This window comes from Tamandua tetradactyla, chromosome X (assembly GCF_023851605.1).
Source record: "Tamandua tetradactyla isolate mTamTet1 chromosome X, mTamTet1.pri, whole genome shotgun sequence".
NCBI lineage: Eukaryota > Metazoa > Chordata > Mammalia > Pilosa > Myrmecophagidae > Tamandua > Tamandua tetradactyla.
The window spans coordinates 99,801,337-99,815,331 of NC_135353.1; the positions used below are offsets into that span (position 1 = coordinate 99,801,337).

At 40.8% G+C, this 13,995-nt stretch overlaps 1 protein-coding gene across 1 annotated transcript in view; it reads right to left on the reverse strand.

Moving 5' to 3' along the window:
• Positions 1 to 452: 452 nt before the first annotated feature.
• The window catches only part of GCNA (germ cell nuclear acidic peptidase), a 43,148-nt gene continuing 29,605 nt past the window's right edge, over positions 453 to 13,995 (reverse strand). The window contains exons 7-13 of the mRNA XM_077146995.1: positions 10,842 to 11,204; positions 9,181 to 9,256; positions 8,772 to 8,852; positions 4,996 to 5,140; positions 3,544 to 3,682; positions 1,451 to 1,655; positions 453 to 1,140 (exon numbers count right to left, since the gene is read on the reverse strand). Of these exons, the coding sequence (XP_077003110.1) occupies positions 891 to 1,140; positions 1,451 to 1,655; positions 3,544 to 3,682; positions 4,996 to 5,140; positions 8,772 to 8,852; positions 9,181 to 9,256; positions 10,842 to 11,204 (1,259 nt within the window). The 3' untranslated portion in view covers positions 453 to 890. The remainder of the gene's footprint in view (positions 1,141 to 1,450; positions 1,656 to 3,543; positions 3,683 to 4,995; positions 5,141 to 8,771; positions 8,853 to 9,180; positions 9,257 to 10,841; positions 11,205 to 13,995) is intronic.

The following is a 13,995-nucleotide window of genomic DNA, read 5'->3' on the forward strand; positions in this document are numbered from 1 at the left end:
ATGGACTGTATGTGTGCAAAGATGTTTCAGTAAAAATATTAAATACATAAATAAATAAGATTGAAAGAATTCAGAAAAATAAAAGGAAGACAGCCCTGCCTGCCAACACTTTGACTTTACCCCAATATGTCCCATTTCACCCTCTGACTGCCAGAACTGAAAGATAATAAACTTGTGTGGTTTCAAGCCAAAGTTTGTGGTAATATGTTATGGCAGCAATCGGAAACCAATACAGTGTTGATTCTAGCCTACATCCTGGATATCTCCTAGAAGTGGGGAGGCTGCTGATGTGCTCTGGGCAGTTACAAAAATTAGAGAGAAATACAGAATGGCGAGTGCTCTTCTAGACACATCCCAGAGAGCTTTAGAAACAGGGTATTGGACAAAAGACCCAGGGGTCTGTTCTGCTCTAGGGATGAAGAGTCAATGAACAGACTTCACCAAGTGCAATGCAGAAAACAGTTTATTTTATTTAGTGAACAATTACATGGCTCAGAGGGCTCTGTTCAATGTGGACAACAACTAAATTCATGAAACATGTTTGTTTTTTATTTCTATAGGTATTACATCTGACAGCAGCCCTGGTTTTGAAGTGCTGCCTTTTAAGACTTGTTCTCCTTCCAGCATTATTTTCATTCTCTCAAACTGCCACTCTCAAAAACTCACTTTTCTTTTGCGATTTGCTCTATGCCTCGAATATATAGAGTCAAAGACCCAATTGGAAGTACTGGGACCACAAAATGGTTAGCAATAGAACCCTCCCTATTTGTTAACAACATGAACCAAAAATAAATGTTTGAAATCTAATATATATTACTTCATAGAAAAAGATTTTAATACTTCTCACTAGTAGGGAACTTAAGCCCATGCAAATATATTCTCAGATAACTTCAAGGATCTCGCTTTTGTTTTCTGGCAACATAATCCTTGCCGAGCTTTTTCATCACATCCCCATGGCTGATCCCCTTCACCTCACGCTTCACTGCTCTATAATTCTCCTGCACATATTTGGCAAATGGTCTTACATGGGGCGCAATGGGGGTTCCATCTTTCCGAGTTAGTGGCAACATGACCAGAGAGCCTCTGCATCTAGCACAGATAAAGCGATCGGTGTTCAGTGATCTGGTGTAGCGGCCAATCCTAGGAAGGAAAGAGATACCACAAAACGAAGGACTCAGTCATTGGACCTTAGCATTATTTCTGAGCTATTGGCCTCAGGCCCAAAGCAAAGATTTTCTGTGGGTTCTTAGACAGCAGGGCACCAACTAGTAGCACTGGTCAGGCAGGCTCACATTAAGGAAAATAATGGAGAGAGAAGATATGGAAAGGATTTGAATGGTTTTAATGCTCAAGTCAGATAGCCCTGTTTTTACTAACAAAGTCACTGGAGAGCCACTTGGAGGCCAAAGTGAAAAAATAATAGGAAAAAGTCTGAGGAGAAGAGACTCACCTGGATTTGCACTGAGTACATTCATAATGAATCCTGTAGTTGATCTTGTAGTTATGACAACGGGTGACCCTGGGCAGCTCGGGGTGCACCATATTGGATTTTTTGGCATAGTACTTCCATGCCTCACCATGGGAGTCACGGATACCATCAAGGAGCCAGGAGGCTGCATGACATATTTCATGGATCAAGGTGTCCCGGAGTCGGTCTTGGGAAAGGAGTGAAAAGAAATCATGAGCACGTTAGTCAATTTTCCTCTAGTCTGCTACTCACTCCAAAACCCCTAGACTCTCAACCTCTCCAGACACAAAGCCATCTTATGTAAGCATAAGTGGGCAGGCACAAGTGTCACCTTCCCAGGCTTTTGAAAGCGAAATTCCCATATACTTCAACCAGATTTTGTTAAGGGTAGAAAGCCTAGGTCGGGTACCTATATCCAGTAAGGCTTTATGGAGCAGCTCTGATGTAATCATCTTTTGGTGAGGTACTGCTAGGAATACATCTATATATAAGACATGGTTTCTGCCTTCTGGGAACTTAACTGGACAGGGTGGGGAGCAATGACTATGGCCACGAGATTTGGTCAGGAGAAACTGGGATCTAAGCTGGGCCTTTCCCAATTGATTGGATTAGAGTTAAAAAGGCCATTCTAAGCATGGTGGAGAACATGAGCAAAGGTTGGAGCCAAGCTCTTTCTCTAAGCCAACTCATCAGGTGACCTCACGTCCCTCCCCAACTATGTGGGACATGACTCCCAGGGGAGCATGGGACAGAGATCCTGGGATGAGTCAGAATCTGACCTCAAGGGATTGAGAAAGACTTCGTGACCAAAAAGGGGAAGAGAGAAATGAGACAAAATAAAATTTCCATGGCTGAGAGATTTCAAACAGAGCAAAAAAGAATCTTTGCTTTGGGCCTGAGGCCAATAGCTCAGGTTATCCTGGAGGTTATTCTTATGCATTATATAGATTCTCCTTTCTAGTTTATGGTGTGTTGGAGTGGGTGGAGGGAAGTACCTGAAACTGTTGAGCTGTGTTCCAGTAGCCTAGATTCTTGAAGATGATTGTATAAAGATATAACATTTACGGTGTGACTGTGTGATTGTGAAAACCTTGTGTCTGATGCTCCTTTCATCCAGGGTATGGATAGATGAGTAAAAAAATATGGATAAAAAATAAATAAATAATTGGGGGTACGAAGGGTAAAATACATTGGGTAGAGGGAAATACTAGTGGTCAATGAGAGGGAGGGGTAAGGGGTACGGTATGTATGAGTTTTTTCTTTTTATTTCTTTTTCTGGAGTGATGCAAGTGTTCTAAAAAATGATCATGGTGATGAATACACAACTATGTGGTGATATTGTGAGCCAATGATTGTACACCATGTATGGAACGTATGTGTATGATGATTTCTCAATAAAAATATATTTAAAAAAGAAAAGGTTGGGGCCAGGAAGGATAGCACGTTTTGAAGGCTGGTGTGAACAAGGCCTGGTTGGATCACACGTTAGTGTTGGAGGAGTGAGGGAAAAGCCTGGCCTCATGTAGTAGAGGCAAATTATAATGGCTTTGCAAGCCAGGCTATAGGCTTTGACACAGATTGACAAGGAAACGGTTCTCTCCTAGAGAAAACTCCCCTAACATAGGTTTCTTAGCAGGAAAGCAATCTAGTGGTATGCTGGAGAGACTGAAGGGAGCCGAGAAGAGAGTGAGGTGACAAGGGCCTATACCAGGGGAGAGGCAAAGATGAGAAGAAATGATTGGAGAGGCATTTATGAAGGAAGAGTTGGTGATTGGCTACATACAGGGACCCGGAATTTTGGCTACTGGGAAAATGGAGATGCTGCTGCTAGAATCACAGAAATGCAGAGAGAAAGTCAAGCCTAGTAGAGACAGTGATGAGTTGAATTTTCACAGATGGTGGGACAGACAACAATCATGTTCCTTAAGCAACACACAGGAGGTCTGCCCATGCAGGAATAATAGTTAAAGCTGTGACACGGGCTGTTAGAGGATACCAGAATCTAAGAGTAATTTAATAGGCCATGTGTCAAAAGGAAAGGGCACAGGGGCAAAGCTGCATGCCCCTGCCATCACCTGCAGAGTCACAGACTTTAAGAGAAATATCAATCTTTGCGTAGCGCTCTCTCTTCGGGTGCTGTATCTCGCCAGTTGTGCATAAGCCAGCAGTTCTAAGCATCTTTTTGTTCCAGCTTATGTCTATCTTCTCCGGCAGCTGAGAACAAAAAGCAAATGGAATAAGTCAGAAAGCAATTCTAAGCAGACCAGAAAATATTAAGTCACAGATTTTTCTCCCTCTAATAAAAAGGGAGAGGGATTTTCTCCCCCATGTTCTTGGCCCAGAGCAAGAGCCTCAAGTTTGAGAAGAAATCTATTCAAAAGGTACACAAATCCAAACATTCTGGGGAGAAAAAAAGCCAAGTCAAAGCCCGGGTAAAGACAACTAACAGGCAATCAGAACACAAAGGAAGTTTTTAAGACCAAATGAATGCAGGATTTGTGCTCTCTTTCACGGAGAAAAAAGTCTGGGGCAGCCAAGGAGAGAAGTATAAGCCTGCTGAGGTGGGAGACAGAAACTGAGTAAGTGTGGTGAGGCAACATTGAAAATACAACTCAGAACACTTCAGTTTCTGCTAATCAGAGTCACCTGATGTGACACCTCTGTCATCAGGAAGGACACTGAAACTTGGGGAACTTCTAGGAAGATATCAGAACTTTCCCATAGAAGATGTGTCACCAGAGACAGCGAAATCTGAAAAACTGAATGAGGTCTCTCTACCTCCAGATTCTCTCCAATACAGTCCAGACCTCACATTACTGTCAGATTAGTTTATTTCAGCTGCCACTTTGTGTCACATCGCATCCCTGTACAGTGGCACCTACTGATTTAAACGTAAGCTCCTCCCAGTTGATTGTTAAGGCCCTCCATCAGCTGTTGCTATGCTACCAAAAATAACAATGCTAACATGTGTTGCCTACTATGTTCTTGGCACTTTATGTACCAAGCACTTTACTTGTATTAACTTATTTAGGCCTAAAAATAGTTCTATGAGGTAATAGGTACTGTAATTACCCCCTATTTTACAGATGAGGAAGCTGAGGCAGAAAGGCTAAGTAACTTGCCCAAGGTCACACAGCTCTTTCTCATTATTCTTCAACAGGAATTGCCATTTCCAGTTCATCAAGCCTCAACACATGCCCTCTCCATCACTATTGTTCTCTCCACTTACCATTCCTTAATGCCCAGAAGAAGTCTCCCTTTCCCTAGGCAATTCTATTATCTGACTATTTGGCCTCAGGGATTTTTTCTTCCATTGGTTTCCTGTGGTAATAAAGATCTGTACCACATTTTATAACACATTAAGTATTCGCTATTTCTTTCATGTATGCATGTCTCATCTCCCCGCCTAAATGGACACTCTTTATGGGCAGCAAATATATATGATTAACATATCTGTACACTCCACAGCTCCCAAGAATACTGGGAAGATAGGAGGTGCTCAATAAATACTTATTTATTGATTCTACCTTTTTATCAAAGACGGAGTTGTTTAAGAGGCTATAGATTCTCTGAACCAATTCATCCTTATTGTGCTTGTAATTCTTTCCAGAATATTGCTTGGTGTTTTCCAGGCCAAGCAAGAAACATCCAGGTATTTTGCATACAGAATTCCTGCAAAAGTAAATTCAACTGAGTTTTATACAGCTAGAGAAATAGAAGAAATGCAAACATAAAGCTCATGTCAAGAGACTTTGGTTCTTTTTGGAGCAAACTGTTCTAAAACTGATTGTGGTGATGAAAGCATAACTCTGTGATTATACTGAGGACCACTAATTGTACACTTTGGATGGATCATGTGGTGTGCAAATAAAACTGCTTTAATAAAAAAAGAGAGAGACTTTGGAAACTGCTGATTTCTCTTCCTCCTCAGGTCCTTATATGAGGGCCTTTTCCAAGGTTCCATTCAGAGCTATTTTTTTCTTTACTCCTCACATTCACTCAGAGATGTGAAGTCCATGGTTTCAACCCCAATAAGAGTGAGCCTACTACCTGTATCATCAATCTGGATCTCTCTCCTACAATCTAGTTCTGAGTTTAGAATTACTCGAGTCAAATTTCCAAGTAACATGAGTAAATCTCCAGCTCAAAATGTTTAATTACCAAACATCTGTTATAACGGACTGAAAATCTGAGGTATATTTTAGTTCATTTTCTTCCTTACCCCATACTCAATTAGGCACACACACAAAAATACTGATATTTACTTCAGGTCATCTCTTCCATCCAGCCTCTCCCTTCCACTCCCACTGTCCCCAACCTAATTCAAGTTCTTGTCCTTCTCTTTATGCCTGGATACTACAGCATTCCCCGTAAATGTGCTACTTATCTGTAGGCTCTCTTCCTTCTAATCCAACCACATACATTCACTCCTCTGGATTAGTTTTCCTGAACCACATTCCAATGATGTCCCTCTCTGGCTTTTCATTGACTGCTTTGCCTGGCATTCAAGGCCCTCATCAATCTGGTCCCAACCTCTCTTTCCAGCTATCATTGCCAGTCTGGCCAAAGAGGGCTACTTAAATATCATTTGGATATGAACTGGGATTTTCCACTTTCATCCCTTAGCATACATTGTTTCCCATGGCATAGAATGACCACATCTCAAATAACAACCATCTTATTAGTGCATTATCATTTGAAAAGACAACCTTTTGCTTTATTAAAGTTAATCCTTAACAATCCTTCAAAGAAGCTATGACTATTCTTATCATCTCCACTTTGGAGATGAGAAAACTGAAGCTCAGAGGTTAAGTTACTTGGCTAGATTTCATAAAGACAATGAATCTTCTGATCCAAATCTCACAGTCTTGCCATCAGACCACAATTGTTGCCCCATATTTCAAGGCCTAATTCAAATGGCACAAAGAAGAGTGCTGGGCACATCAAGTTCTCAAGCTTTGGATAACTATTTATTGAAAGTGAAGCATTTTAAGCCCCCTTCAGGGAATGGTGGGAGTGGGGAGAAATTCAACTTCCCTAAGTTGAATTCTTGATATTCTCACAGGCAGTGTGGACAACCAAAGCTATAGGCAGAGCCCCCAGTCTTGGGGTTTGTTCATATGAAACTTAACCCCGCAAAGGATAGGTCAAGTCTACTTAAAATTTAGGCCTAAGAGTCACCCCCAAGAGAGCCTCTTTTGTTGCTCAGATGTGGCCTCTCTCTCCAGCCAACATGATGAGCAGTCTCACCACCCTCCCCCTCTCTGCATGGGACATGACTCCCAGGGGTGTGGACCTTCCTGGCAACGTGGGACAGAGATCCTGGAATGAGCTGAGATTCAGCATCAAGGGACTGAGAAAAACCCTACAATGAGCTGAGAATTAACATCAAGGGATTAAGAGAACCTTCTCGACCAAAGGGGGAAGAGTGAAATGAGACTAAGTGTCAATGGCTGAGAGATTCCAAACAGAGTCGAGAGGTTATCCTGGAGGTTATTCTTACGCATTAAGTAGATATCACCTTGTTGTTCAAGATGTAGTGGAGAGGCTGGAGGGAACTGCCTGAAAATGTAGAGCTGTGTTCCAGTAGCCGTGTTTCTTGATGATGATTGAACAATGATATAGCTTTCACAATGAGACTCTATGTGAAAACCTTGTGTCTGATGCTCCTTTTAGCTACTATATCAACAGAAGAGTGGAACATATGGAATAAAAATAAATAATAGGGGGGAACAAATGTTAAAATAAATTTAGTTTGAAATGCTAGTGGTAAATGAAAGTGAGGGGTAAGGGGTATGGTATGTATAATTTTTTTTTCTTTATTATCGTTTTATTTCTTTTTCTGTTGTCTTTTTCTTTTTCTAAATTGATGCAGATGTACTAAGAAATGATGAATATGCAACTACGATGATATTAAGAATTACTGATTGTATATGTAGAATAGAATGATATCTTAATGTTTTGTTTGTTAATTTTTTTAATTAATAAAAAAAAGTTTAAAAAAAAAAAGCAAAGCATTTTCATCTTCTGGAAAAATCCCAAAGTCCAGAGAGAAGAGCCCACAGAGTTGGAAAGATAAAGCAGGAACAAACACAAGGGAGTGAGTTCTAACTTAACTGTCAAGACTGAAATTTTGCCAGAATGCTCATTAACCTTTACCTCACCAAATCAACACTATGTGAGGAGACTGGAGTAGAGAGGGGGAGAAGTGTCCGACAAGGCAAATGAGGTTAAAGAAAGGGTCTTTCTCCCAAAGCCTGAAACAGATGACTCCAGCATTTCTGTCTCAAATTATTTAGTTTTGAAAATAAATTTGCATTAGAGAACACAATCCCTGTGTGTGTTTGTATGTGTGTGCTCATGGAAACCAAGCGTTGTGGCTTAGCATATCTTTGCCTCAATGTCCGTGTCACTGAAGCCTAAGCAGCTCCACATCAGAGGAACCAATAGGAACCCAAATTGGGTATGTCAGATACTATAACCAAAAAGCAGCCTACAAAGGAACAATGCTAAGCACAACAGGAAGCCTATAGACTGATACAGGAAGTGCCAAGGCAAGAGGCTAGCCTCCTTTACATGATATAGACTGGTAATGACACAAGGGGACAGCTTGTTCCCTTTCTCATACTCTCCAGCAAAGCAACCTGGGAGCTATCCAAAACACATATCCCTATAGGCAAAGCAGTTTAAATAAACATCTAGGACACCAGAGCAGAAACCTTGATAAAAGGGGATCCATCTAAGAGAGAACACATAAAACTGCTGCCAGCTATCTTCACCCAGTGAGAAGTATAGAAACAGAGACCTGAGCCTCTCCACTCAGGTCCAAGCCACTTTCTTGCCTTAATGCCTGCCTGACCTATCATTGCCTTTATTATCCCCAAATCCAGGTAAAAAATAAATATACAATCCTTCACATATATTCCTTCCTTTGTGAGATAATTCATATTTTTTAAGAATGCAAGAAAAAAAATAAAGAAAAGAATGCTTACTACATCATATTTGTAAGGGGAAAAGTGAGAAGTTCCTGGAACTCACACTAGAAAATACATCAACTTTTTGCTTTCTTTAAGTATTAACATGTTTTTGATCTAAATGATCTGTTGTGGTTTTCAGTATCAGCTATGCAAAGCTAATAAAAATGAAGGAACTATAAGAAATCCATTTCATGCTATGGTTTAAGCCTTAAAAATTCACAAGGATATACACAGTAGTATGAGTAACTGGGTTAATCCAAAAGGATATAGAAATCTGGAAAATAATCTTGACTCCCCTCCCTCCAATTCCAGTGGGTCATAAAAACCTGTCAGTGCTGCCTTCTCGCCATTTCCATTGCATTTGCCTTGGTTTAGTGTAAACTGGTGGCCAGTAGGCTGTATCCAGCCTGAAAAAAAATGTTTTATTTGGCTATACATCATTCTTCAAACTGAGTTTAAGGACAAAGGAAACTTCAGAGACCAGAGCTACTCTCAGGGCAGAAGGGCTCCCCTTAGACCAAGCAACTGCAGTGGACTTTGCAGAGTGCCCATGGCTGTATCTGCTGTTTATACACCATGGGCAAAGAGATAAGGGAGTCATTGCCCCCACCCCACCCCCAACCACCAGACTCCTTCATGCCCTTGAAGACTCCCCTCCCAGTGCTCTAGTGGGTTCCTGAACATGTGACAATTTTGTCATGGATTCCTGTTACATTGAATGTAAGCAATACACACCCAGACTTGCAGTGTTCAGATTTTACCGAGCTGGCTTTCTTCGTTGAAGGCACACGCCTTTTTCGTCCTCTAACAGCTGAAAAACACAGTAATTCACCTTTATCATCAAGCAACTGGCCAAAGGATAAACCCAAGAGCCCCCATAGCCAAGCCCAGAGAGCAACATCTATAAATGAAGACTTCACATACCACTTCATTACTCATTCTGAGAGATTTTACTTTGGTAAATTGCAGAGCTGACAGCTGAGTAAGCTGGGATTCTGTGATAGGAACTGAGGATTGTAATGAAGTTACAAGAATATTCTACTAGAGGCTAGATCTTATGGGCAACTGAGGCAACTGAAGTATAAGGAGTGGTATGGCATAGCTCATTCTCTTGCTCTGAGAAAAGTGGCTGGTATCCTAGTAGTACCTTTACTTAATCTGTCAGCCAAGCCCTTCCACCCTAGTCTAGGATCCATACTACTGGTTGCTCTAGCCAGAGACTTATATATCAATAGTTACTGTCACCCGTTCATTTATTTAAAAAAAAACAAATGATTAAACATCTATTGGGTGCCAAGCACCAGGCTAGACTCTGCAAGAGACTGAAAGATGAGTTCAAGTCCTCCCCACAAAAGGCTCAAGAGCTCAAAGAGCTCACATACTCTAGCCCTAATCCTGGGAGACAGATTCGGAAATATGTCATAACAACACATTGTGATAAGGGCTTTAGTAGAGATGGGTTCTTTCTTGGAACCCAGGGGGGAGGAGCAACTCTGATTTATGTGGTGATGATTGCACGATTAGGTAATGAGATGCGAGCCACTGATTGTATACCTTGGATGGATTGTATGTGTGTGAATATGTCTCAGTAAAATTGCATTTAAAAAAGTCATCTAGGTTAACCATCCCCCAGATCCACCTACAAAACTAATATTGTACCTCCCTCCTACTAAAGGAAGCATTAAACAACAATGGCAACAAACTAATAGCAAACCTACCATTAGTGAACCCTTGCCAGTTGTTTCAAATTGCAGCTTTCCCTCCTCTCTAGTCAGGCCAATAACATCACTTCTGTTCATATATTCATTTAGTTTTTGGTCTTCACTCACCTTCTATGTGCCAACATGAATGCCCTCTCTCCTCAATCCCACCCATCCAAAAGGATTTTGGACTCATTCTTCACCTCGACAAGGATATACCTTTGCTGACCACCCCAGTCCTCATTAACCTGTGCATTCTCTGGAATTCTCTGGAGCTGAAATTAATCACTACTACGTAATTTAGTACTCAATTGTCATTTCCTATATATTATTTCTGCCTCCCAAATTAGGCTGAAAATTCCCTGAAGGCAGGGACTAAGAACTTACATTATTTTCTGGAGTCCTTGCTACACAAATCAATGCTTAAGTGTTTGTCAATTAACTTAGCCATTTGCAACTCTTGAATTTAGAATACGGAATGTGTCTCCTCCATTTCCAGAAAAATCCTTTTCACTAGGATGGCTTCCTATATTGGCCACTAAGAAGTTGCTGAAATGGCACAGGGTTGATAGGCAGGCCAGGAACGACCTGTGACAAGACAGGTCTATGTGGCCGAAAAGCCCCAGCAGGCATGAGTGCCCCTGGAGCACTCGATGGGATAGACATGTTTTGGCAGGACAGGTATGATTGGCTTACCAGATGTCACGGATGTATTTCTGGTCTTAGTTTTCTTTTTCTTCGGTTGTTCCACCACAGGTTCAGGCTCTTTGTTAGCTGGCAAATTTTCTTCTAAAATTTCCAGTGCAGCCTCAGGCTTCTTTGGTGATGGGTGGACATTTTCGCCAAGGTTCTGCTCACCAACATCTTTGGAAGAACTGCCTTTACGGACAGAAAATTCATCCGGCTCTTTTTCATCTAAGGAAATTTGACCCTTACTGCATGAAGAGTCTTCTATCACCACTGGGCCCTCCAAATCATTACTGTCATCAATAATAAGCAATGGAGGCTCCTGGATGGAAGCCTCTTCTTCAGTACTAGATGACTTTTCCAGAACCTCACCTGAAATTGAGGAGACACAATCATATATAAACACACTCCTTCTCTGCACCCCTTATACACTTAACTTCAGCAGCAATTACTGAGCACAAAATTAAACGAATTGGGTACTGTGACATTATGACCTTTAACAATCAGTTGTTACTTTTTTTATTTTACTGAAAGCAATGACAGATAAAATAGCAAAGTCTAATGGCAATCTTCAAATGGCATTCTCTAAGTAGCATGATGTAGTTGCACATATATTTTAACTGGTTCACAGCAAACGAGAGAAGTGAGAATGAAGTGGGTTTTTGTACCCCATTAAGTTAAATTTCTAGGATGGTCCTTGCTAAACTTTTGGTGCTCTTTACTTTATGAAATCATGGTGATGGTAGATAGCAATTGGAAATTTTTATTTTCTTCACTAGAAAAATTAAAAATTGGCAACTCTATCTTGGTCACCAAAATTTATTTATTTTTTTTAACTAATCCATAAATTTAAAGTTCTCAGACAAAACCGGTCAGGAGTTACGTCCTAACGCCTGCACTCTCTAAAAGGCTTTGGAAATATTAGGAAAATCATTGAGGGTTTCTTCATCTGGAAAATAAGGGAGAGGTCTAATACTATATGCTCTCTGAAGTCTGTTCAGAGCTCAACATCTATGTTTCTATGATTCTAGATGTAAAAATGTAAACCATGGCATGGATAAGACCTGATGATGCGTTTATAGAGCAAAATCTCTATCCTAAAAATGCAGATTTGGGATCATTTTTTGGAAAGTGTCATCTATTATTTGAATTATCAAAGAACTTGAAATATGCAGTAAGGAAAAAGAAAGAAGTGGGCATTCCTATGGTAAAAAGCCATTCTTCCTAGAAAATTAATACAGTGTTCACTGCACTTAAAATTAAAAACAAAAGAAAACAGGGACTCACTACTTAAAATTATATGAACTGACTATATACATTGACGAAGATCAGAAGTGAAATTGGAAGTATGTTTTAAAGCTGATCAGGCCTTTTCTTCTATAAAATTGCCTAGATTTGTTAAATAATAACAAAAGAAATGACATGTGGAGAACAGTAAAGAAACATACAAAGACAGTCCTTTTTAAAGCATCCTTCATCACTCCATTATTGGGACGGATGCCCATAGTCAGAGCCCAGAGGTCAGAAAGGGAAGAGCAAGCCTCAGGTGAAACTTCATTCTCAAAAGACATGTATTTTCTGATTCAAGGGGTCAGCAACTTGTGGCCTATGGTGATGAGTTGGTTTCTGGCTCTGTTGCCCACACCATACTCTGAAGCCAACCTCCCTTGGAGTTCCCCTGCATTCTGGTAGCTTGTCATACCCCCTACTCTGTCTCCGAACCTCTGTCCTGCTCAGGCATATCTACACAGAAATTAGAGGGAACAGCTGGTGAAGCAGTAGGAAACTAGGGTTCTAAGTCACTTCTCCTTTCCTTGCTCTAAATGATATCTCTGGATAGTTATTAAGAAAGCAGTCAGTCTCCAGCTCCTTGTTCTGTGGGCAGTGTTATAAAGGGACAATGATGCCAGGAGGGGAAGGTCTCCACTAGGTGGTGTGTCATTTCCTGATTGTATTATGGGGGCTGGTAACAGATTTATATCTGGATCCTTGGACCTGCCAAGGATGCTGAGGAGGGGAGCTGAGGGGGGCTCTGCATCAAAAATTCCTTTTGCTCTTAGAATTTTCTTTCTAAGACCTAACACAGGGTACAGGGGGAAAACTGCTATTACATACTATGGACTATGTGTAACAGGAAAACATCAGCAGTATCACAGCAACAGCAGGAGTTGGGACAACTCTTGGGACAAGAGTTAAGAGGAGGTTTAGATTTCCTATTTGGTGATGTACGCTTATTGGTTATCTTTTTCTTGGGAACAATGAAATTATCCAAAGTTGAGAATGTTGATGGACTGTGGACTTTGTGCATTATACATGATGCCTAACGAAGGCAGGTGCCTGGTGGATACACTGACTGAGAATTACATCAGTGAATGATGGTGTATACATATGATTGAATTTTGTGCAGATACAAAAAGGAACGAAGTTGTGAGGCATGTAATGACGTGAACAAACCTGTGGGACATCTGGTGAGGCAAAATAAGTCAGAAACAAAAGAACAATTATTGTATGGTCTCCTTGAGAAAATGCTTGTAAGAAACCAGGGGCCTAGACTGTAAGCTCTTATAGCAGACACATTTAGTCCAGAGTGGCAATTATTATTTGCAGATTTTGAGAGGCTGTTTTATATATCTATAACCTGGTATTTAGAGATAAGAACAAATCTGATCAAGTCGGGATTAAGGTAATTCAGAACACAGTTGTGTTGGTTTGAAAGGATGTATGTCCCCTAGAAAAGCCATGTTTTAATCTAAATCCCATTTCATAAAGGTAAAATAATCCCTATTCAATACTGTATGTTTGAAACTGTAATCAGATCATCTTCCTGGAGATGTGATTTAATCAAGAGTGATTGTTAAACTGTATTAGGTGATGACGTGTCTCCACCCATTTGGGTGGGTCTTGATAGGTTTCTGGAGTCCTATAAAAGAGGAAACATTTTGGAGAATGGAGATTCAGAGAGAGAGGAGAATGCTGCAGCACCACCACGAGGCAGAGTCCACCAGCCAGCGCTCTTTGGAGATGAAGAAGGGAAAGGCCTCCCAGGGAGCTTCATGAAACAGGAAGCCAGGAGAAGAAGCTAGCAGATGATGCCATGTTCACCATATGCCCTTCCAGATGAGAGAGAAACTCTGACTGTGTTCACCATGTGCCCTTCCACTTG